At 34.3% G+C, this 22,597-nt stretch overlaps 1 protein-coding gene across 1 annotated transcript in view; it reads right to left on the reverse strand.

The window, feature by feature from the left end:
* The window catches only part of LOC150110553 (threonine synthase-like 2), a 43,076-nt gene extending 20,962 nt beyond the window's left edge, over positions 1–22,114 (reverse strand). The window contains exons 1-2 of the mRNA XM_090394717.1: positions 21,963–22,114; positions 4,341–4,463 (exon numbers count right to left, since the gene is read on the reverse strand). Coding sequence (XP_090250843.1) covers positions 4,341–4,463; positions 21,963–22,091 — 252 coding nt within the window. The 5' untranslated portion in view covers positions 22,092–22,114. The remainder of the gene's footprint in view (positions 1–4,340; positions 4,464–21,962) is intronic.
* Positions 22,115–22,597: the final 483 nt, after the last annotated feature.

The raw sequence follows: 22,597 nt of genomic DNA on the forward strand, positions 1-22,597 counted from the left end.
GTCCCCAGGATTTGAAGGGAAAAAATTAACCATGGAAAGAATTCAGAGGCAAAGATGGTATCAGGACTGTACAATGTTAGTTATGAGGATAGGCTGAGGGAATGTGGACTGCAGAGTTTGGTAGATAGAAGGAGAGGTGATAATTGAGACTTTTAAACTGTTGAAAGGCAGTTACAGGGTTGATACCAGGGAGTTCTTTCATTTGGTTGAACAGGGGAAAAGGAGTGAGGACAAGGGGCCTCCTGTGATGAGTCTTGTGGTTCCATGGAGGCCTGAATCATAATAATAATAATATAATAGTCTGTTAACACATCCAGAAATCCTCTTTGCTTTAATGGTGCCTTGATCTCTTTTTCTATCATTCTTCCATAGTTGATCTGAATTTTTCAATGTTTACAATCCATCGTGTGTTTTATTAGTATGTATTTCTAACTTAAGTCTAACTTTTAACTGACAAAAATGAAATATCAATAGAAAGTTCCATATTACATTTTTGATAGATCTGTCTGAAATTCAATACTTCTCTTTTATAAATTATCATCTATGTCTACTAAAATTACTATATCTGCACGTGTCCTTTTAAATCTAAACCTTATTGTTTGTTACTGAATATAACAGATGTATTGATTATTAAAATAAAGAGCCAAAAGGCTTCAATTCAGCAATGCAAAATTACATAAGCAAAGTATTGATAATTTTTTGAATAAGTTTTTTTCAAGAATCTATGGCCAATTGTTGATAACATAAACAGTCCTATATACAAACTTACATACAAAGCATTTAGCTAAATGACTAGCTCCCCCCCCCCCTCACTGGTAATGTGTCCTCATTTGTTAAAAATTCTGTTCACCTAGAAAAGTATATTAAAAGACTATATTTTAAAAAGTTCAGACATAATGATTAGTTTTGATATTACTTCACTTTTAACCAATGTACCATTAATTGAGACCCTTGATTTGTTAAAGTTACATTTCCCCCACATATATTTGAATTATTCAAATATACAATGCATCAGTGGCGGCCGGTGAAAATTTTAAGTAGGGGCACTGCATATAGAAAAAAAAAAAAACTTTTTTTTCCTAATCAGTAACGAATTTATTAATAAATAAATTTACATATTAAAAATTACTTTATTAAAAATATTTCATGCTCACCACGAACAAACACCAATAATAAAAGTTTTGTATCAATAGCAATGACAAAGCAAACGAATATCGGCGTTAGATCCCAGTGCATTTGTTTCGTGTAACGATAATTGAAAAAATTAATTCTTTTCGTATTTTCAACAGTGACACTCGCCATAATTCAGCCTTGTATCTATAATAAATAAATAATTATATGTTATTTACAAAAAATAGTTCACCATGCACACGCACCAATAATAAATGTTTCATATCTCACAGAAATAATGCCCATAAGCATACTAAAGATACACTGCCGTTTGAGCAGTGTGTGAATGACGTAATGTGCAATGACAAGCACAAATGAATATCGATGTTAGATCACAGTGCATTTGTTTCGTAATCTAAAGTGTTAATCGAACAATTCCAATTATTAACTATTCAATCAATGTCAAAACATAAGCTGTAACCTTTAACATGTTGAATGACATTTATATAATGTTGTAAACATTGTTATTATTTATAAACACAAACAAAATTTAATTTTTTCATTTTTTCCTTGGGGATGCTGTAGTGTCACAGTGCTTATGTACAGGCCACCACTGCAATGCATGCTGGTTATTTTGCATGGAAAGAAAAGATATATATACAAACAATTAGACAGGAGAGTTATATGCTTCCCCTTTAACTAAGGAATATTATTATATATTTCTACAAAGAGCATCAGAAAAACCAAGCAATGAATACAGCCACTCTCTGAACTTTAAGATGTAATCTGCTCAGACATTGGTTTTATCAAAAGGTAGGTGTTTTGCATCAAATACACTGACTGGAAAGAAGTCAATAGACACTCCAATCGGCAAGGTGCATCATGCCATGTAATGAGTCACATGTTTGTAGCCAGTATAAAATAGAGTTATATAATGCTCCCAAATCAGTGCAAATGTGCCCAAGTGAAATGGCTATGAGAAAGGAACAGAGTTTGAAAGAGGCATTGTGATAGGATGCCATGTTGCAGGCCTATCTGTTCTGCAAACTGTTGATGAATTTGCAGTATTTCCATCTCAGTATGGTAACAGTGATACCATACTAAGATGGATGAAAGCACACAGTCAACTGCAAACGTTACCTTTCTAGCAGCAGATGACCACCACGCTCGCCGAATGTGACCATAGGGTACTATCAAGATAATACAGGAAAACCTCACTTAACAGGAATTCAATATGTATGATAATCAGTCAGCGCGAATGATATTTCCCCTTTATGGAGTGTCTTTATCTCTCTGGATTGAGGATTATAACCAAAAAAGAATGCCTCTTAGTACAGGGAATATTCAGGCAAAAGTGCTCAGTATTTTTACCTCAACACTAAATTTCAAGATTAATGTGAAAGATTTACTATGAGTTTAGGATGGTTTGACCGTTTTAAAAATCGAGCTGGACTGCATAACGTAAGAATAACTGGGGAATCTGCTAGTGCTGATAAAGATTCTGCGGCCAAGTTCCCGAAGAATTGCAAAGGATAATTCAGGAGGGTTATTATGATGATCGGCAATTATTCAACGTCGATGAAACTGGTCTCTTTTGGAAGCGTATGCCAACAAAACTTTCCTAGTTAAAACTGAAGCATCTCAACCAGGATACAAAGAATCTAAACATCATCTTTTATTTTTACACTTTTATTAGGAGGCAATGCATAGGCTTTAAACTCAAGTCTATGTTAGTTTATCATGCACCAAATCTAAAATCTAACATTATTAAAGAAATCAGCACAACTGGGAAAAGAACTTGGATTTAATGAACTGGATAATGAAGATGTGAGAAACTTGCTCAATACCCATTCAGAACAGTTAGGTGAGAATGATCTCCTTCAACAAGAAGAACAGCGTGCACATGAAGAAGATAAGGAGTGTGAACAAAAAGATAATTTTATGACTAAGAAGGTAATTGCAAAAGAACTTGAGCTAGTTTTCAATCTCACTGAGCATACTAAGGAAATTTTGTTTGATGCTGATCCCGATATGGAACGAAGCTTCAAAGTCCACCAAAATCTTGATAAAGCAATCACCAGTTATCGCAAATTGCATGAAAAGATGAAAAAGTTTAGCATAATTCAAACATCTTTACTTAATTTTTTTGTAAAAAAGTAGCTCAATCAAATGTTTAGACATTAAATAAAAATTTAAGCAATTGATTTTTATTCACTTTGATGATTTTATCCAATATATCTTATACTGTATTTTTTTTCCAAATTTACGCTAACCGATGGCAGAGTTCCAGGCATTGGCTGCAATATGAATCAGCACAAAAACATTTAGAACCGAGGCTTGCAACATGGGATTCCATGATGGGACTGCAATATGCAAGCCCCCTCATTATCCAAATTAACATGCAGCATTGTCTTCAGTGGTGCAAAGAGCATGTACAGTGAGATGTAGAAGTTTGGAAAGCTGGGATACGGAGCGATAAATCGCGCTACACCCTCTATCGAGCATATGGATGGGTGTGGCAGTTGCCTGGTGAATGTCTCTTTCTAGAGCTCATAAATCTAATTATGAAATTCAGAGGTGGAGGTGAGATAGTATGGTCGTGTTTTTCCTGGTTTGACCTCAGACCTCTGTTTGTGGTGCCACAAAAAATGAACTTTGAGAGGTCTGAACATCTGAACAATGCAATACTTCCTACTTTGTGGCATTTCTATGGAATTGACCACCATCTCTTTCAGCAAAACAATGCACTGTCATAAAGCTGTAACTGCGTGGTTTGTGGACATGAACATCATCACACTTGACTGGCCTCCAGAGAGCCCTAATCTCAACTCAATTGAATATCTGTGGAATGAACTGGTACATCAGGTGAGGTCAAGGGATGTCAACCCCCACAACAGTCCAGGACATGCCTACAGAAAGAATGGTCCAAAATTCCTATTGATTGCTATCATACACTTGTGGGAATATATCCTTAAGATTGCTGCAGTCATTGCAGTGAAAGGAGGTCCTATATCTTATTAAGGTGGACACTAGAGTTGGCTGTTCCTCAAACTATGGTGTCTGTTGACATCTTTCCAAGTAGTGTGCAGAGATTTTGTCAAAAAAAAAGTATAAATAATAACAAAAATCTTAAACAAGATAAGACAGCACAATCTACAAATATATAGCAATATTTATATATTTCCTTCAAATATAGCTACTGCATCATGCTTACAATTGTCAGAACTTACTTCAGTGATAATTAACGGGGGCAGTTGAAAATCCTTTCCTTTTAGTTCTGTCATCCACTCTTTTATTATGCTACCATCTTCACCACAAATGAAATATAACAGGCGTTCCATATTATAAGGAACCTGTAGTTAAAATAAATAAATAAATAGAATCATGTCATGCACAAATACTGTTATTCAAAAAAATTAACAATATAGGTTCACTATAACAAATACCATTATAATGAACAATCAAAAATTCCTGACTACCAGGCACAACATTATTGGAAAAGAAATTCACTATATAGTGAGAGTTGAAAATTATATCAGCTCTGATAATAGCAGTGTTTTTTCTTTACTTTTGAGGGAAAAAAGGATTAAAAAACTTGAAAAATACATGGATCTTCTTATTGAAGCACATGTATAGTAACCCATGGGCATTTTTTTTAGTGTGTCTAGAAAAAAGAAATCCAGTTAATTTGGGGATCCCTCTCTCACATGCTGACCCTGTCCCTTTCTCATAGGCATTCTCTTTCTGCCTTATGGCTCTTTTATAGATATTTTCATGTTCCCAATTCTGCTGAAACTTCTCCTCTTTCCCTTAAGCATGTAAACACATGAAAAATTGGTGCTCATCATCTGTTCACTGTCCAGCTTAAAAACAATCTGAACCAAATTCTTGTTCTGGTCTTCATTTCTAACACTGTTTTTAATAACAAATCTTCCTCAGGCATTTTTTTCCTAGAGGACACTATAAATTCAGCAGTCCAAAAAACATTATTTACTGATTTCTTCACTTATCCACACAGAACTGATGTGCCATGGTCATGTTTTGTAACCTCCTATGTGTGTGAGACTGATATAAAAAAGAAACTATACTTTAACTAGTAAAAGTCTATCATAATCAATGTATTCTCATAACAACAATCTTTAAATATTAATTAATAAAAATTCAGTTAATAAAATATTGGCTTCCTACCAAGCAAATAAATGAATGTTTGCACTAATATAGCAATGTGCCAGACCAGTCTTTGCCAGGTGATCCTGTTGTTCACTTTTCTGAAGGATCCAGCTTCCTGAAGACCAGACCCTCTGTCCATCCATCTCATCAAGGGTCTACCATGTCTTCTTTTTCCAAGGATTTTACCTTTCTATTAATGTGTTGAGAAGTCCTCCTTCCATTTTTTCAATGTGTCCAAAGTATTTCAGCTTTCTTCTGTCAATACCTTTGAGGAGTGCTAAAGGTCTACTGATCATCCTTTCTAGCTCCTATCCATTTGTTCACCTTTCAGTACGAGGGTTGTTCGATAAGTCCATGCAAAAATGAAAAAAAAAAAAAAAAATTTTTTTTGGGACAAACATTTTTATTTTTCAACATAGTCTCTTTTGAGATCTATACACTTAGTCCAACAATGCTCGAGTTTTTTGATCCCATAAATATAGTATGATTTGTCCAACTCTTCAAAATAGGCAGTTGTTTCGGCAGTCACCTCATCATTTGGTGAAAAATCTCTTTCCTGCCAGCCATTTTTTCATGTTTGGAAACAGATAGTAGTCTGAGAGAGCCAAATCTGGAGAGTGGTGAGGGGGGATGCGAAAGGACTTTGTAGTGTAAATTGAACAATTTTGTGATCACAATTGCAGAAGAGTGAGCGGGTGCATTGTCGTGGTGAAAAAGAATCTTATTTTTTGCCAAGTATGGTCGTTTTTCCTTCATTTCATTATTTAAACGATCCAGCAAAGACGCATAATACACTTCAGTAATTGCTTTGTCCAAGAAGTCTATGAAGATTATGCCACGAGCATCCCAGAAGACGGTGGCCATAACCTTTCCTGCTGAAGGAACGGTTTTTCACTTTCTTTGGTACAAATTCCCAGTTGCAACCCATTGTTTTGACTGTTCCTTGGTCTCAGGCTGGTGGTGATGAATCCATGTTTCGTCCACTTTTACAAAACGACGCAAAAATTCCTCTAGATTCCGTTGAAAAAGCTTCAAGCTGTCCTTGCAACAGTTCACACGTTGACGCTTTTGATCCAGTGTGAGCAAACAAGGCACCCATCTTGTGGATAGTTTTCTCATATGTAAATGTTCATGTAAAATATTATGTACATGGTCATTTGAGATGCCCACAGCCTTAGCAATTTCACGCACCTTCACTCTTCTATCATCCATCACCATATCATGCATTTTTTCAATAATTTCTGGAGTAGTGACCTCAACAGGGCATCCAGAATGTTCAGCGTCACTTGTGCTCATATGGCCACTTCAAAAGTTATTAAACCACTTATAAACCATTCTAATTGAAGGTACACACTCACTATAATGTTTATCAAGCTTAGCTTTGGTTTCCTGAACTGTTTTGCATTTCAAAAAGTAATGTTTAATCACTACACAAAATTATTTTTCATCCATTTTTCACAAATCACGGTAATTGATAGATTCAAAGGAACGCCAAACACAGAGTAATAGATCTATCTGACTGAAACTTAGTGTGTGATAATCCAACAGTTGCCAGCAACTAAAAATAACCTCAATACGTACTGGTGGCACCATCTCTTAGACTTTGCATGGACTTATCGAACAGCCCTTGTGTATGAGATCCTCAACAATCTCCTATAATAACACTACATCTCAAAAGCAGCGATTCTTTTTCTATCAGTCTTTTTAGGTTCTAAATTTCACAACCATAAGTCGCTATCGAAAAAACAGCTGTATCCAGAATCGTCAGTTTTGTTCCTGTGGAGATATATCCATCTTTCCAGATTTTAGACAAGAATGTGACAGTTGTTTTAGGCAATCCTAATCTTCTTCTGATGTTGTCTGAATAGCAATTCTTCACATTAATAACAGATCCCAAGTACTCAAATTTGCTAACTTCCTCGCCTATTTCTCTATTGAGATATGCTTGTTTCTTGGTATGTTTGTCTTGCTAGGGTAAAGTTTAAGTCCTCTGTTCTTGATGAACTGTCATGAATTCCTAGTTTTTCTTTGTCATTACAAACAGTATTGTATCAACAGCATACATCAAATTGCTGATCCATCTGCTACCTATTCTAATTGTTGTCATAAGCTCATCCAATTCTGCACACTTGATGTCTTTGGCATAGATACTAAACAGGCGAGGAGAAAGTAGGCATCTTTTGCCTAATTTCCCTGTCTACCTAAAGCCAATCGGTTAATCCAACACCGTCCTTACTGTGGCTTCTTGCTCACTGTATGGTTAGCTATCAACTTGATAATGTGTTGAGGAAAGCCCATTATTTTCATTATCACCCACAATTTCACATGCTGAACACAGTCAAAAGCTTTGGATTAATCTATGAAACACATTACCAAAGAAAGTTCAAACTCTTTATACTCCTCAATGATCTGTCTAAGACAGAGAATCTGATCTCTGGTGCCCATTCCTTTCCCAAAACCTGCTCCTTCCTCAGGGATCTCTGCCTCAATTTTGGTATCAGTCCTATTTAGAACAAGAACAATCATTAATAAAATCTAGTTTGCATGAAAGATTAAACTAAAATATCTATAGTTGTAATCCTTCAGAACTTCCTTCTTATGTAGTATTATGAAAACTAACTTCTTCAATCTCTAAACTATGATTCTGTATCCCACATACTTGTAATCAATCTATGAAACACTCTTATCCCTCTATGGCCATAATTAACTCTGCTGGTATTCCATCTACAACTGGCTGTTTAATTATTCTTTCAACTTGATGCCTAAGTGGAAGAGGTTCCAAATCGAAATTTTACTGGTGAGAGAGCTCTTTCAATCTTTCAAATTTTTTTCAAATTTCAAATCCATCTGTTTTTGATTTATAGTTCTTCTGTGAACTTCTTCTCCATTCCTGTCTTTCATAACATTCAATTTGGGCTTAAATGTATGCCTAAGGCCACAAACTAAATGAAAAAAAACATTCTGTTATAATTGTGCCTCCTCCTATGGAACTCTATCTCTTCACATCTGTTAACACAATTTTCCACATCCTGCCTGGTGGCTTTTGTGACTTCTCAATATAATCTCTTATAATCTTCGGTCTCTTTGCTTCTCCAATTACTTCCTTTCAATCAAATCCCATGTTGAATCTGATATCCATGAGTCTCCTGGTCTTCTAATGAGCCTAGATACTTCTTAGTTGTTTATCTGTCAGTAGGATACTGACAGATAAAAGAATTACAAGAAAAGGTTAAAAAAAAAAAAAGAATGAGGGAAGAACTGCAAGCCAGCTGCCAGAGTATAACAGGAGTGAAATGAAAACAAGGGCAATAATAGCAAACAAGTCAATGCATAGACTGTGCAAAAGGAATGTTGTGCAGTTTGTAGATTTTTGGAGTAAACTTGATAGACAAAATGACATATATTACTGATAGACTGTAATTCCTATTGTGATTCCTATCTTTAAGAAAGGTAATAGAGATGACCCTAAAAACTATAGAGGTATCAGTATACTAAATTCCTGTTACAAAATATGTAGCAGAATCTTAAATAACAAACTAATGAAATATTCCGAAAACTTTATTCTGGAGGTACAGAATGGATTTAGAAAAGGACGATCATGTATAGACCCAGCCTTTTGCCTAAAATTAATAGTAGAGAAAAGAAGAGAATATAATTTGGAAACACATTGCATTTATTGACTTTGAAAAAGCATTTGACAAAGTTAAAAGAAACATATTATTTAACATATTAAAAGAAAGACAAATACCAAATAATATCCTAAAAGCTATCACAAGTATATATGAAAATAATCAAATACAAATAAGATTAAATCACGAGCTATCATATACAAGAGAGATAAACCAAGGGGTCTGACAGGGATGTCCCCTCTCAGCAACTCTTTTTAATATCTACTTAAATGAAATAATAATAAAATGGAGTAAAAATTTACACCAAGGAATTAAACTTTCACCTACAGTTAACTTAAACACTCTCCTCTTTGCAGACGACCAAATAATAATTACAAATTCTGAAGATAACTTACAGAAAGCTATTTTAAATCTAAATGAGATATCCAAAGATTATGGTATGATAATATCAACAGAAAAATCAAAAAGTATGGCCTTTAAAGGACAAGATCCAGCAAGAACTAAAATAGTAATAGATAACAAGATCTTAGAACAGGTGAATTCATTTAACTACCTATGATGTATGATCACATATGAAAATGAAAAAGATATAAACATAAAAATTGCAAAATATTTAAAAATAACAGGTGTAATTAACTCTATATTTAAACCAAACCTAGTTCAAAAACAAACCAGGCTAAAAGTATACAATACATTAGCCTTACCGGTCTTAATGTATGGAAGCGAAATCTGGACAATAAAACAAAAAAGACAAAGATTAACAACAGCAGAAATGAAGTTTATGAGAAAAACTGCAAAGTATACCCTATTTGATCACAAAAGAAACAAAGATATTATGAAAGAATTAAACCAAGAACCAGTAATAGAAAAAATTAAAAAATATAAACATAAATGGATGGAACACGTTCAAAGAATGAAAACAGAAAGATTACCAAAACAAGCCTTAAAGTACAAGCCATTAGGAAAAAAGAAAAAGGACGTCCTCTTAAACGATTCAACAATGACTTCTAAGGCCGGAACAGGCCATGCTAGGCCTAAATCCTTGATACGTATGATGATGATGATTACTGATAGACTGAACAGATTTAAAGTTAGGTGTCTGCAGGAAGCACTGATCAGTGATAATTTGCAATGTAAAGTTATAGGCATTAGTGAGACAGCTGACAGAGGATGATAGAAAATAAGGAATATGATCATAACTGTAATTTTAGGAATGGGATGATAAACACAGATGAGGGAAGATAGAATAAATAGAAATAATTTAATTATTTTTTATGTTTCACCAAAGTCAAATTGGCATCATCATTGAACAATACACAAATATGAAAATGTAAACTAATGTGAAAAAAACAAGTAAAATCCTCTTAAGGTCTTAAACTTAAAGTGCACTAGTAGGTTTGTTTGGGTTTGAGTGGATCTGTTGGATTAAAGATCAGAGAAAAGAATTTCCAAGATTTGAGGCAATTAAAACTGCTTCATGCCAGCCTGGCTAGCGAAGTGGGTGGTTGATATACTTGCTCTCCAATTAACAGGCTGCAAGTTCAAATCCCACCATGGACATGGATATTTGTAAATGACTTTAGGTGGGAGATGATTTTCATCACCTGGTGTGAAGACCACTGACCTGCTTATTGGAGGCATATAGCATTCTGAAAAGGTTCTGTGTTTGATTCATTTTAGACAAATTATGGACTCTACAACCATGTTACAACAGTGTTGTAAAACTAAAGGAAAGGATTCTGTGTTTAGTCTTTTTTATTATATTAAATTAAAAATTTATTTATTAAAATTTATAAAACTTATTATATAAATATATTATATTAAAAAAATAAATTGAAAAAGTAGAAGAAATTTTTAATAAAAAAAATTTGTCTCTTAGCCTATCTACAGTACTAACTTGGCTACAGGTTTACAGCCTTTTGTGTAGGAGTTACACACACACACACACACACACGGGGAAAAAAAAGGAATGAAACTTTTACAGGTATTAAATAGAGATAATTAGCTATAACAGAATGTACTGGAGTAGATCCACGGTTTGAGTGTGCTGGATGTAGTAATAGCTTCAGCTTGCCATCTTCATGATCACTCTGTCCAGTTGGAAGTAGTATAGCTATCTTGGAAGACTACCAAACATGTGGAATTTTTAATTAAGAAGGAATATGGTATATGTGGAAACACAGAGTAGGTGATTATGTCAAACTTAAAAGGCAGTTTAAAGCAGTACCTTGCATAGGAACATGCAAATAAAGGATATAGCAGCATATGGCATACAGTCAAAAAGAAAACAGTACAAAGGGTATATTGAAGAGAAAAGTAATCAGCAGACTTGTGGGCAAGACAAAACAAGTGATCAGTAGACTCAGAAGCATGGTAAGGAAAGACAAATCAGATGAAAGGAAATTAGCCAAGCAGGCCAAAAGAAATCTCAGTGTTCTCTCACTACATAGCTGCAGAAGGATAGCCTTAATAAATGCTGATGATAGGAAGGTGACAGTAGTAGAAGAATAGTTGAGTTACTAAGTAATCATCTTGCATCTTCTAGGTGGAGACATCATAGTGAAAAATGTGAGGGAATAATGTTAAAAGAGACTGGTGATGAACAGAGACAGATGAACTAAGAATGTTTAGGATATTGCCATGATACTGTGAATATAGCCATGGTATTAGATGGGATATCAACCCATGTATTATGAAAATGAAATGGAATGGAATTGGCAGTGCTTCTGGCCAGACTGTTTAATTCTCAGTTCTGGTAAGGTCCTAAGGGAATGGAACGAGAGAAAAATAGTTCCACTGAATAAAGCAGACCCCAAGACAGATGTCATAAATTATAGACTGACTGGTATCTCAGGACTAATGGTTATGACACTGGAGAAGTCAGTCAAAGGCAAAATTTGAAAATTGGTGGATAGGAATCTGATATTAATAAGAGTTATAATGGCTTATTACAATATAACAGATAAAAAATTTGATATCTTGATCTAAATATTTCAACTACAATAACTGAAGCATTTTCCAAGATAATGATAACAAGGGTGAACAAAATAAAACTGAATAAGAACAATGGGATTTCAAGCAAGTATTCAAATATTTGATTACATCCAGAGGGATGCAATCAAATGTTGCTGATTGTTTGTTAATTTAGGCAGATGATAACAGTCTACCAGATGTTTGGTAGTTTTTTTTTTTTTTACATTCTACTTTGTTAAAGTTAGGAGTGTTCTGTAGAGCATAAGTAAATTTTGAAGTGAACTCATTTACAGGGTAACATTTTTTTTCCCCATCTTACTGGATACAGAGTACTGAACTATACATTTGTGCAAGAAAGTGGTGAGTGAGTTAATATTCAGATACTGTTTGTATACACAGGTTTTCTCTAAAGCTGTGATGTCTTGCTGCAAGCAGCAGCAAGACCTCAGAACTAAAGTTTGGAAACAGATTTTTTTGTCAAATTTCTGATATGTACCCTCAGAGGATAGATAGCATATTATTATAATGGTACTACATGAAAAGTTTACATCATTACAAACTTCCTATCGACAATTTTCTTCCAAATTTCGATCTTTTCATCATCAGTAAACAACTGGATATTCTTGCCTCAAATCATTCCCTATATCATTAATATATAAATTAAGCAGCAGAGGCTCCAGAGTAAAGTGCCCTTAGGCACTTCACCATATACTACCCTGAAGTGTCTGTTAGCCCTCTCCCCTTTCAAGATGGGATCAGGGGATCTACTAATCTACATCACCCATTTCTAAACAAACACCATGGAGAGTGTTTGAAAATCTCAAATGGTTGCTAGTGATATTTCCAAGGCTTCTGACCAAGTCTGACACAAAGGTCTCATTCAATCTGTCCCCTGACTTCTGCAAATGGGTAGCCAGCTTTCTGGCCAGATGCTCACTTTGAGTGATGGTGATTGGCTCCTTATCTATACAACTAATGCTGGGATCCCACAAGGCTCTGTTCTTTTGTCCACCCCTTTCCTTCTATATATATATAAACAATCTATTCCAACTAATTGCCAATCTGGTATATAGTTTTGTTGATGACAGCACATTGCACTCCTCTTTTTTGCTTGATAAATCTTGCAAAATATAAATCACCACAATATCCAAAACTCTAACCTCAACTATCTTAAATTCTGATCTTCAACATTCATTAATAGGATTTCAATAACATTATCGACTTCAATGCTAGCAAAACATAGCTCCTCGTTATTTCCCCCCCCAAAAAAACAACCCTATTCTATCTACCTTAACCTTGACAATACTCAAATCTGTATTCAAGATGGGATTCACCTTCTCAGAATAATTCTGACCTCAAATTTCTCTTGGCACAAACATAGCACAAATATTGCCTCCTCTGCATCCAAAATATTAAGTTTTCTCTTTTGCTTCAGTTGTTTTTCCAAACAGCTTCTAACCCTATACAAATCACAAATCCACCCAACCATTGAATACTGCTCATATTTGGGGTGGTGCACCTAAGAGCTCCCTGAAAATACTGAATTCTATACAGAAAAGAGCAGTTAGATGGATTGATGACTCTCTCTCTAACTTCACTTATTTTTGCACAGGCATTCAGTCTCTGCAACCTGCATCTTCTATAAACATTTCTGTGGCAACTGTTCATCAGAACTGGCATTGATAATTTCCCCCGTCCTCTCACAATTCAACTCCAAACCCACAGAACAAATTTATCGTCTTCTTTTCCCAGTGCAGATTTATTTAAATTGTCCAGCAGATCTCTACATTACCTTTATCAACAACTGTCCTTCCCAGCTTTTCATCATCAGTAAACACATTCCAATCACATCATACTCTCCCCTCAAATCATTCCCTATATCATTAATATATAAATTAAGCAGCAGTGACTCTAGAGTAATGTGTCTACACACATTAGTAAAATGCCCTTAGGCACTTCACCATATACTACCCTGAAGTGTCTGTCAGCCCCCCCCCCCCTTTCAAGATGGGATTGAAAGGGGACCTCTTCCATGTATAATCTTATATCCATTCTCATCTGCTCCAACTTATCTAATATTTTTCTGTGTAGTATTCTGTCAAATACCTTTGCAAAGTTCAGCAGTATCATAGTGTAGTCATTTTTCCTATCCCACTCAGCTGTCACCACTCTATTATAAAATGTGAGTAAATTATTAAAGCAAGACCTACCATCCACAAAGCCATGGCACCCACCATAGAGTAACATAATCTTATCCAACCATTTCTGAATTCTACCTTTAACCAACTTTTCCATTGCCTTAACTACCACTATTGAGATAGTAATTGGTCTGTAATTTGCTACTTCTGTCCTGGAGCCTCCTATAAGCAATGGAACCATCTTGCCTTTTTCCCACTCTTCTGAAACTTTTCCAGAGCTGAGACTTGACATAAACAGCTTGATCAGAGACACTGCTAGTTTTCATGTACATTCTCAAAGCACACAGGCCCAACTGTCAATCACACATCAAACTTCTCGGTGAGCATGCGCACTCCATGAAACTGGCAAGCAAGAAGCTAGGTATAATGGCTGACACGTCTCGGTTAGCGACAAGAGAATGTCTTCCTAAAACACAACACTTGATAATTTAAACTACAAAAAAATTTTTTTAAGTAACACACCCATTCAAATCTGGTAAGTACATCAATTTTTTAACTTGTTTACATTTCATTTTAACAAAACAATTTCAATAACGGGCACATTGTAAGTGCCGACAATGCATGTTATGAAACTAAAACTAATAAACATATTAACATAAACAATAAGTAAAAATATTCAGAATTTTAAATTATGATTATTTTTACACAATAACATCTAACATCAATGATGTATTACCATTGACAACTAGAGGTGTTCAATATGCTGAGCACCTCTAGTTGATCTACCTCAATTCCAATCACATCAGTCTGTCATATTGGCAACTGCAATATCACCAAATGAATGATACATCCTTGCAAAGTAATCACTTAGTAACTCAACTATTTCTTCTTCCTCTGTAACTTTCCTAACAAGAGTAATGATTACAGATGTCCTTGTATAATTATTCTTTCTCCTACTCTCTACATGGAGAAAAAATTTAGGATTTCCTTTGGGCTGCATAGCTAATTTCCTCTCATAATCTGATTTAACACTCCTGATGATATCAGTTGCTTTGTTTCCTCATACTTTGTGTTACTAATGGACATGCTGATCAACTCCATAATGTTTTATTTATTTTTCCTATTCATTTAACTTCCACTTGGTTTATCCACCTGACCCTGGGTATTATCAATTTCCTGATATGTATCCTTAAGGGTTGTACAGGACACTATGATAGTACTATATGATTAAGTTTATGTTATTCCTAATCTCCTATCAACAATAAATTAGTCCATTATCTGTCAGCACTCCAATATTGTCTACCCAATACTTCAGTCTTCTAGAGCACTACTGATTGAATCAATCCACCTAAATTTTGGTCTTCCTCGGGGTCCTTTTCCTGCCCTCTTGTTTTGCTAACCTTTCCTCTCCCATTCTGTTTAGGTGACTATACCAACTTAGCTTAGCTCTGCTCACACATTCTTTAAGGTAACAATGTCAGGTTCTTTCCTAATACCTTCATTTTTAATATGACTCTGTCATTGATGCCATCTATTGTCTCCTAATTTTTCTCATATCTGTGGTCTTTAGTCTTTGATCTTTATTTCTAACCCAATTTTTAGATCCATAACTAAAAAACGGAACACTGCCTAATAAACTGCTAGTTTAGTATTTTGGCTAATTCTGTGCTTATTCTGTCTATTTCTATATTTAGTTTGCTATCCTCACTAAAGATTATGTGTAAATTCCTGAAATATTCTACTTGTTCTATAGGTTCCCCATCCCTGCCTAAGTTCATAGTTTTGGTCTTTTATTCTAGCCTATTCATGGTTGACTATGGGCGTAATGACATGTGATGAGGACCCCATCTCTTCCACATATTGTCGTTAGTCATGGTTTGCAAATCCGTGTGTGTGTGTGTGTTCACAGGGCCAGTTTACCTGTTTTAAAGGATGAAAAACCTGAGTTTCCATGTGAAAAACCCCTCTACCTCCATATGAGACCAGCTAACTCATGTTTAGTCAAAAGAGACCAGATAAAGGTTCCTCACGTCATGGATGGGAATCGAACCCAGGTCTTTCTGACCAAAGGGCTTTGTCTATGCCGACTGAGCTATGGAGGCCCTGGTCTTTTATTATCATGCCAAATTTGTTACGGCTGTTATTCAATTTAGTCAGAGAATTCAGGAAGCTTGCATTGGATATGTTTAGGAATACAACATCATCTGCATAAATAAAAGAGCTAACTATATATCCCTGTATTTTAACATTAGGTTTAGTTTCACATTCTTTCACAATGAGATCCAAAAAATGATTAATAAGAGTGGAGATAGTGTACACCCTTGTCTTACACCTGATTTTGCATCAAATCATCTTCCTATATTTCCTTCAATTCTAACTACTGCCTCACAACTTAAATACAGACTATGTCTTGCTCTGGATAGTGTAGCATTTTGAAAAGCTTTTCTCTGGGCAGCATGTCATATATTTCTTCCAGTTGTACAAAACTTAAATATAGATAAATATAGATCCTTTTTATATTCCCACAATTTCTCAACTACCTACTGTCAAGTGAAAATCTAGTCTTGGGCAACCTCTATTTCACCTGAACCCAGCATGTTCTTCTCCAACTTTCTCTTCCACAAATTTTCTTAGATTTTATGATTACATAAATTTTACCCAGAATATTTAGTAGAGTATTCCTCTGTAATTCTCACATTTAGTTTTATTTCAATTTTTAAAGATAGGAATTACAACAGCTCTATTCGAATCTTCTGGAATTCTACCTTCTGACCTGGCCTTCTGAATTATGCAGTGTAACCAATGCAATACTGCCATATTTAAGCATTTCTGGTTGAATATCATTTACTCCAGCTGTCTTTCTGCATTTCAAGTGTCGTGACATTGTTCTCTTGATGTTCGAATCCGCCATCTTGTTAAAAGTCACTTTCATAAAATAAAGGAAAACTAATTGTAAATTAATCACTGATCTAAGGGTAGAGAAATTTCGATTATACTGCGCCACTCTATCCTTAGATAAGTCTATATGAAATAGTAGGATCAATTCAAAATTAGTTAGCAGTCTTTTCACTCATTCAGGCCAAAGTATTTATTTTCTCTCCTTGGGATTCCCGCTAGATTCGAATTTTTGTGAACGGTGCAGTAAAAAGAATTTCAGGCAAATACAACAGTTAGGATAACAAATAAAGCATTTAATATAGGTCATATAACACTTACATAAATTTTACTTCTAATTTTAAACAATAGAAATAAGTCAAACATTAAGTCAAGTCAATTACATTAGCACAATCTTCCAAGTCTTCACATACACCTTCTTAGCTTCTGGGTTATAAAGTTTTTACACTTAAATGAATATAATAGAACATCCAATCTAATTAGTTTTCACACATTTTTCAGTCATGCTATAAGTTCAAAATATAACAGGATCTAATGGCTGAAAATATCTTTCAAACAATTCCTATCTCCAACAGTCAATCACGAAGGGTTTCCACAGTTAAAGTTAATAATTCACTATAATAGACCTTACCGGAAATGGTCCTAGAACATCTATTATGTTGTGAGCAAACTTCTGGAATTTACTTATCACACTTAAAGAATAAAAACACATCTACAAAACTTATCCACAGTTATACTTAAAGCACTATCAATTACGCTTCAGAATTCTTGACATCAATTAGGGCATTTCAACTATCCTTATTACCACTCATAAATTAATTAAAACACTGTGAGGTTCTCTTTAGGGCAAATCGGAAATAAGCTGCAATACTAGATCAGCTGGGTTTATTCAGAATTCTTCCTTGAATGTTCAGCTTTTTACTTTATCCGATTGTAGCTTTAATTTTCCTTCTATTATTACTGCTGATTTCAATTTCAGCTAACTATAAAATTCGTTACGTTCTTGCTCACTTATAAAAATTATCCACTTAACTTCTACCCTTAAGAACCTTTTATTTACTTCTACTTCTTTATTTTATCACCCTGCTTCCTTTCACTTCCAAGTTTCCGTCCCAACTCTATACTTTTTTATCTATCTCTTTTTTTTTATTCTCTCTTCAGCCCACGCTCTGTTCCACTCGCAATCGTTTATTTCACGCGTCTCCATGACAACAGACAAACAAACATTCTCGCCAATGTTAGACAAGGCTATACTACTACATTGCGTCATTACGTCATTACATACGTTAAGCTTTATACACAAATAGGAATAATTAGAATATTTGCTTTTCAATAAATGCGTAGTTAATATTGCAAATACAAGTTTTTATAATATTGACATAACAATAAATAAAATAGCTTAATAATAATTAATACAGAATCTATTTACCATTAACACATTTCTTTGATTAAATAATTAAATAATTCATATAATTAAGGTAGTTATATGATATCAAATTATAATTTACGTTATTTACATTAAATAATATTTACAAATGCAGCCTTTGTGATGGAAAATCATGTTGGATTCTGAATCAAATAACATTTATTCTATTTTCTACATAATTAGAATCCAACACAAGTTTTTGATGTAAATTAAAGATGCCAAGAAATTATATTCTTGGACACTTCTGGGCCTGGCTTCCACTGATGAGACCTCAATGAAGGTTGAAACTGGTCAAGTAGTGACCCTTCCCATAATGCATAGCATAATACATGCTGAGGATATGTGCTTTGCATTATGGGATAATAAGGCAAGTGATGTGAGAAGTCATTAGCCTCGATATATGAGTTGCCCCATCCTGAAGTTACTTCAGGTGCAAACTTTGTTTGCTTACACACACTGTAAGCAAAGAATATAATTTCTTGGCATCTTTAATTAACAGTATAACCAAGCGGAAAAACTTCCAACAAGTTTTTGACGGATTTTTCTATCTCAAGTATTGATATGTTCTGTTTGCATTCCTCTTGAAAATTTTCTGCTACTGTTCTGTCACTGCTTGTTCCGTTTAACAGTCTTTCAAAGTAATTACTCCAGACATTTACAACATCTTTATCTTCAGTTTTCATGTCACCTTTATCATCTTTGATTACAGTACTCTTTTCTCTATATCTAAGCTCTCTTAATATTGCTTCCCTCCAACAATCCCTGACCATTTCCAATGCACTACTGACATTATTCATTTGTAGCTTCTCATGACACAGCACAGTGCCAAGCTGACTCTTTAGAAAACTAGTAATAGTTTTCTAAAGAGTCAGCTTGTTTGCATATATACCTCTTCTTAACTGAAAATGACTCAATTAGCAACCTCTCGAGAAAAGACTGGGAAGCTGCTAATTGCCGATGTTATTACTGAAAAGTTGTTATCACTGACCCACAATGCTGTGACTTCCACTCTACTTGATGACAGTCATACTTTCCAGGAAACCTTTTAGTTTTTATTATTATTACATCCTCCATGGAGTTGGTCGACTCATCATTGGAGGTTCATTTAACTGACAACATATTTATCATATTGAATCTTAAAATCATTAACACTTCCTGCATTAACAATACATTCAGGTAATGCATTCTATTTACCATGTAAAAAATCTACTCCTCACACCCTTTATCACCATGCTCGTACACAACTTCCAGGGATATTGTCTTTCAAAGTAAATTCTCAAGACATCTACAATATGTTTAGCTTTGCAGCATACAGAGCTCACAGGTTAAAACTGTGTGCTATATATATATATATATATATTTATTTTTTTTTTTTTATTTTTTTTTTTTGACATGGATTTCTGCCTATTCACTTATGGAGGAGAGCCAATAAAGTGGCACAGTTCACTTTTGAAACTCCAAAATTATGTATAATTGGTAAATAACATTATGATATCCTTGCTAAATTGCTGCTTAAATGCTTTTCTGATTTTTTTTTCCCTTAAAATTTTTAATGTTCAGAATTTATTTAGATTAAGAATGTTTTGTTACTCTCAAGCAACTAACTACATTATAATTTAGAAAACTATTACTAGTCAACCATTTTAAGCAGGACTTGAAAAAAAGCTCTTCTGCTTATTAGAATTTTCAGTTGTCAAGTAAAGAATTCAGAATAGGATTTCAGCTTAATTGTTGGCTTTATTTATGCAATATCCATTGTATGACATGTTTAGGTTATAAATCACAAACGTCCATTTCATCAATTATCACTCATTTTGTCATACTGGGATACAGAATTACTTGCAGATTTAAATCTCTACATAAAATTATGCATACACGCATATCACAACGTTACTAGCCAGATGCAATGTAGTAACCTAAAACAGACAGCAGTATTAGCTTATTTCGTACCTATTAACAGAATATGCAGAGTTTGAACCATTAACAGTGGACATGAAAACTTGGAGAAACAGTTGAGAAGGATTTGAGATGTCATGATCAGATTTGTTTAATGTTAAATCTGGTGTCAGAAAAGGATGTACATTATCTGCTCTGTTATTCGTTATCTATATGGATCACATTACGAAGGAAAGTGGTATTAAACCTGATATCAAAATTGGAGATGTTAATGTCAGCTCTTTGATTTATGTGGATGATGTTATACTTCTATATAAATCTGCTACAAGTCTGCAAGATTCCCTAACTAAATTGAATAACTGTTGTAATAGATATCGTAGGAAGGTCAGCAATAACAAGGCAAAAACAATGAAAATAGGCAGAAGCATTGAAAATACCCACTGTATTGAGAATGGAGAACCTATAGAACAAGTAAAACATTTCAGCTACTTAGGAACAATTTTTAGTGAAGATGGTAAATTAAATATGGAAATAGACAACAGAATCAACAAAGCTGGTATGGTAGGAAGTTAACTGAATAAATTTATATGGAATAAGAGAGAAATTAGTCGGAACACTAAATTAGCTGTACAAGACAGTGTTCAAACAACCAATTTTAACGTATGGATCTGAGAGCTGGGTTAGAAGTAAAACACTTGACCCAAGACTAGAGACCACAGATGTGAGAGTCCTGAGAAAGATTAGGGGCATGAACAGATGACATCAATGGCAATATCATACTAAAAACGAGGATATTAGGAAAGAAGTGAACATTGTTAGCATCCAGGAAAGTGTTAGCTTTGCTAACACTTTCCTGGTGGTATGGTCACTTAAACAGATTGTATGGTCAGGTGGTATGGTCACTTAAACAGAATGGGAGAGGAAAAATTAGCAAAACAAGTGTTCTCTGTCAGGTTGGCAGGAAAAAGATCCAAAGGAAGACCAAGATATAGGTGGATTGATAACTTGGATACAGTAAAAAGTGCCTTAGAAGATAGAAATATACATCTGATAATGTTGCAGTCTTGACAGGTAACAGATTGATTTGGAGGAAAATTGTAGACAGGAAGTAAGCATGAATGTGAATTTTTTATGTAGTACTATCATATCCTGTACACCCCTTGTGGGTACATGTCAGGAATTTGATGATAATGAAAACTTGAACATTGGAAAAGAAGTATTTCAGGTTTTTTTTCTTAAATTTTCCTAAATTATATATATATTTTTACATTCATTCTAAAAAATATATCTGAAATGTGCTCGTTTTTTCAGTTGCCACCTCTTCATGAGAAACTGATGATAGCTGAAAAAACATATTTCATTTGTTTCAGTTAAGAGACAGAAATATTATTAGTGGGCAGCAGATTGTGTAGAGAGAGAGAGAGAGAGAGTGTGTGTGTGTGTGTGTGCACGCGCGCAAATTATGCAGTGCATTATTGATGAAAGATGACAGAGCATGGATGGCAGATTAGGTACCACAGACAGAGAGTTGTGTGGTGTGAAATGCCCTCTTGTAATGAGTCTTTGAACTCCATGATGTCATCACATATCACATGCCATCACAAATATCTCTAGTGAGATATCTGCCTGACTGGTGAGTTAACTCAAATTTTTTCAAACCCTGCATATAAATTATTCGAAAATCATTGCAATAAATATCCACACCATATTAACATCATACAGTACCTGAATATCCATTGCTACAGCAAGTGTCTGTATTACAGGATTTTCCCATGAAAGTTTGCCATTTGTAATTATTTTCTTTACATTATCATTTTTATTTACAGCAGAAATGAGAGTAATTGGAAGCCCCATCTTTTGTGCTAAGAAACCAGCTGCAACATAAAAATTAAGGTAATTAAAATAAATTACCTTTTATGACACTTTTTTTTTAATCCTGCTCAAAACAAAATGGTGACAGCAAGTGACCACTATTTAGGTTGAGCAGAATAAAAATGAGTATCATATTGAAATGAAAAATTTGTAGAAACCTTTTAAAGAATTTAAGCCAAGAAGCTTTCACAAGTGACTTATGTATAGTAAAATATAGAAATATTATTGAATAAATATGAAATGTTTTTGAAAAACCAAACTTTAGCAATCTAATAGCAAAATCTAGAAAGCAATGAGTGACTGATTCAGCCAGAGCAGCAAGTGATGAATGCTTTTCTGGCTGATTCATGCTGGAAAACTTCATGGTAGATTCAAGAAGTTAAAGAAATAGTCCTAAAATAAAAAAAGAAATTATATGAAAGGTGCTTGGAAAAGTAAATCCATGTCTTTGGAGTATACAGTGAAAAACAAGAGAAAGCTAAGTTATT

The sequence above is a fragment of the Typopeltis vanoorti genome, chromosome 1 (assembly GCF_054136105.1).
Source record: "Typopeltis vanoorti isolate ZY-2024b chromosome 1, IOZ_Tvanoo_1.0, whole genome shotgun sequence".
Taxonomy (NCBI): Eukaryota; Metazoa; Arthropoda; class Arachnida; order Uropygi; family Thelyphonidae; genus Typopeltis; species Typopeltis vanoorti.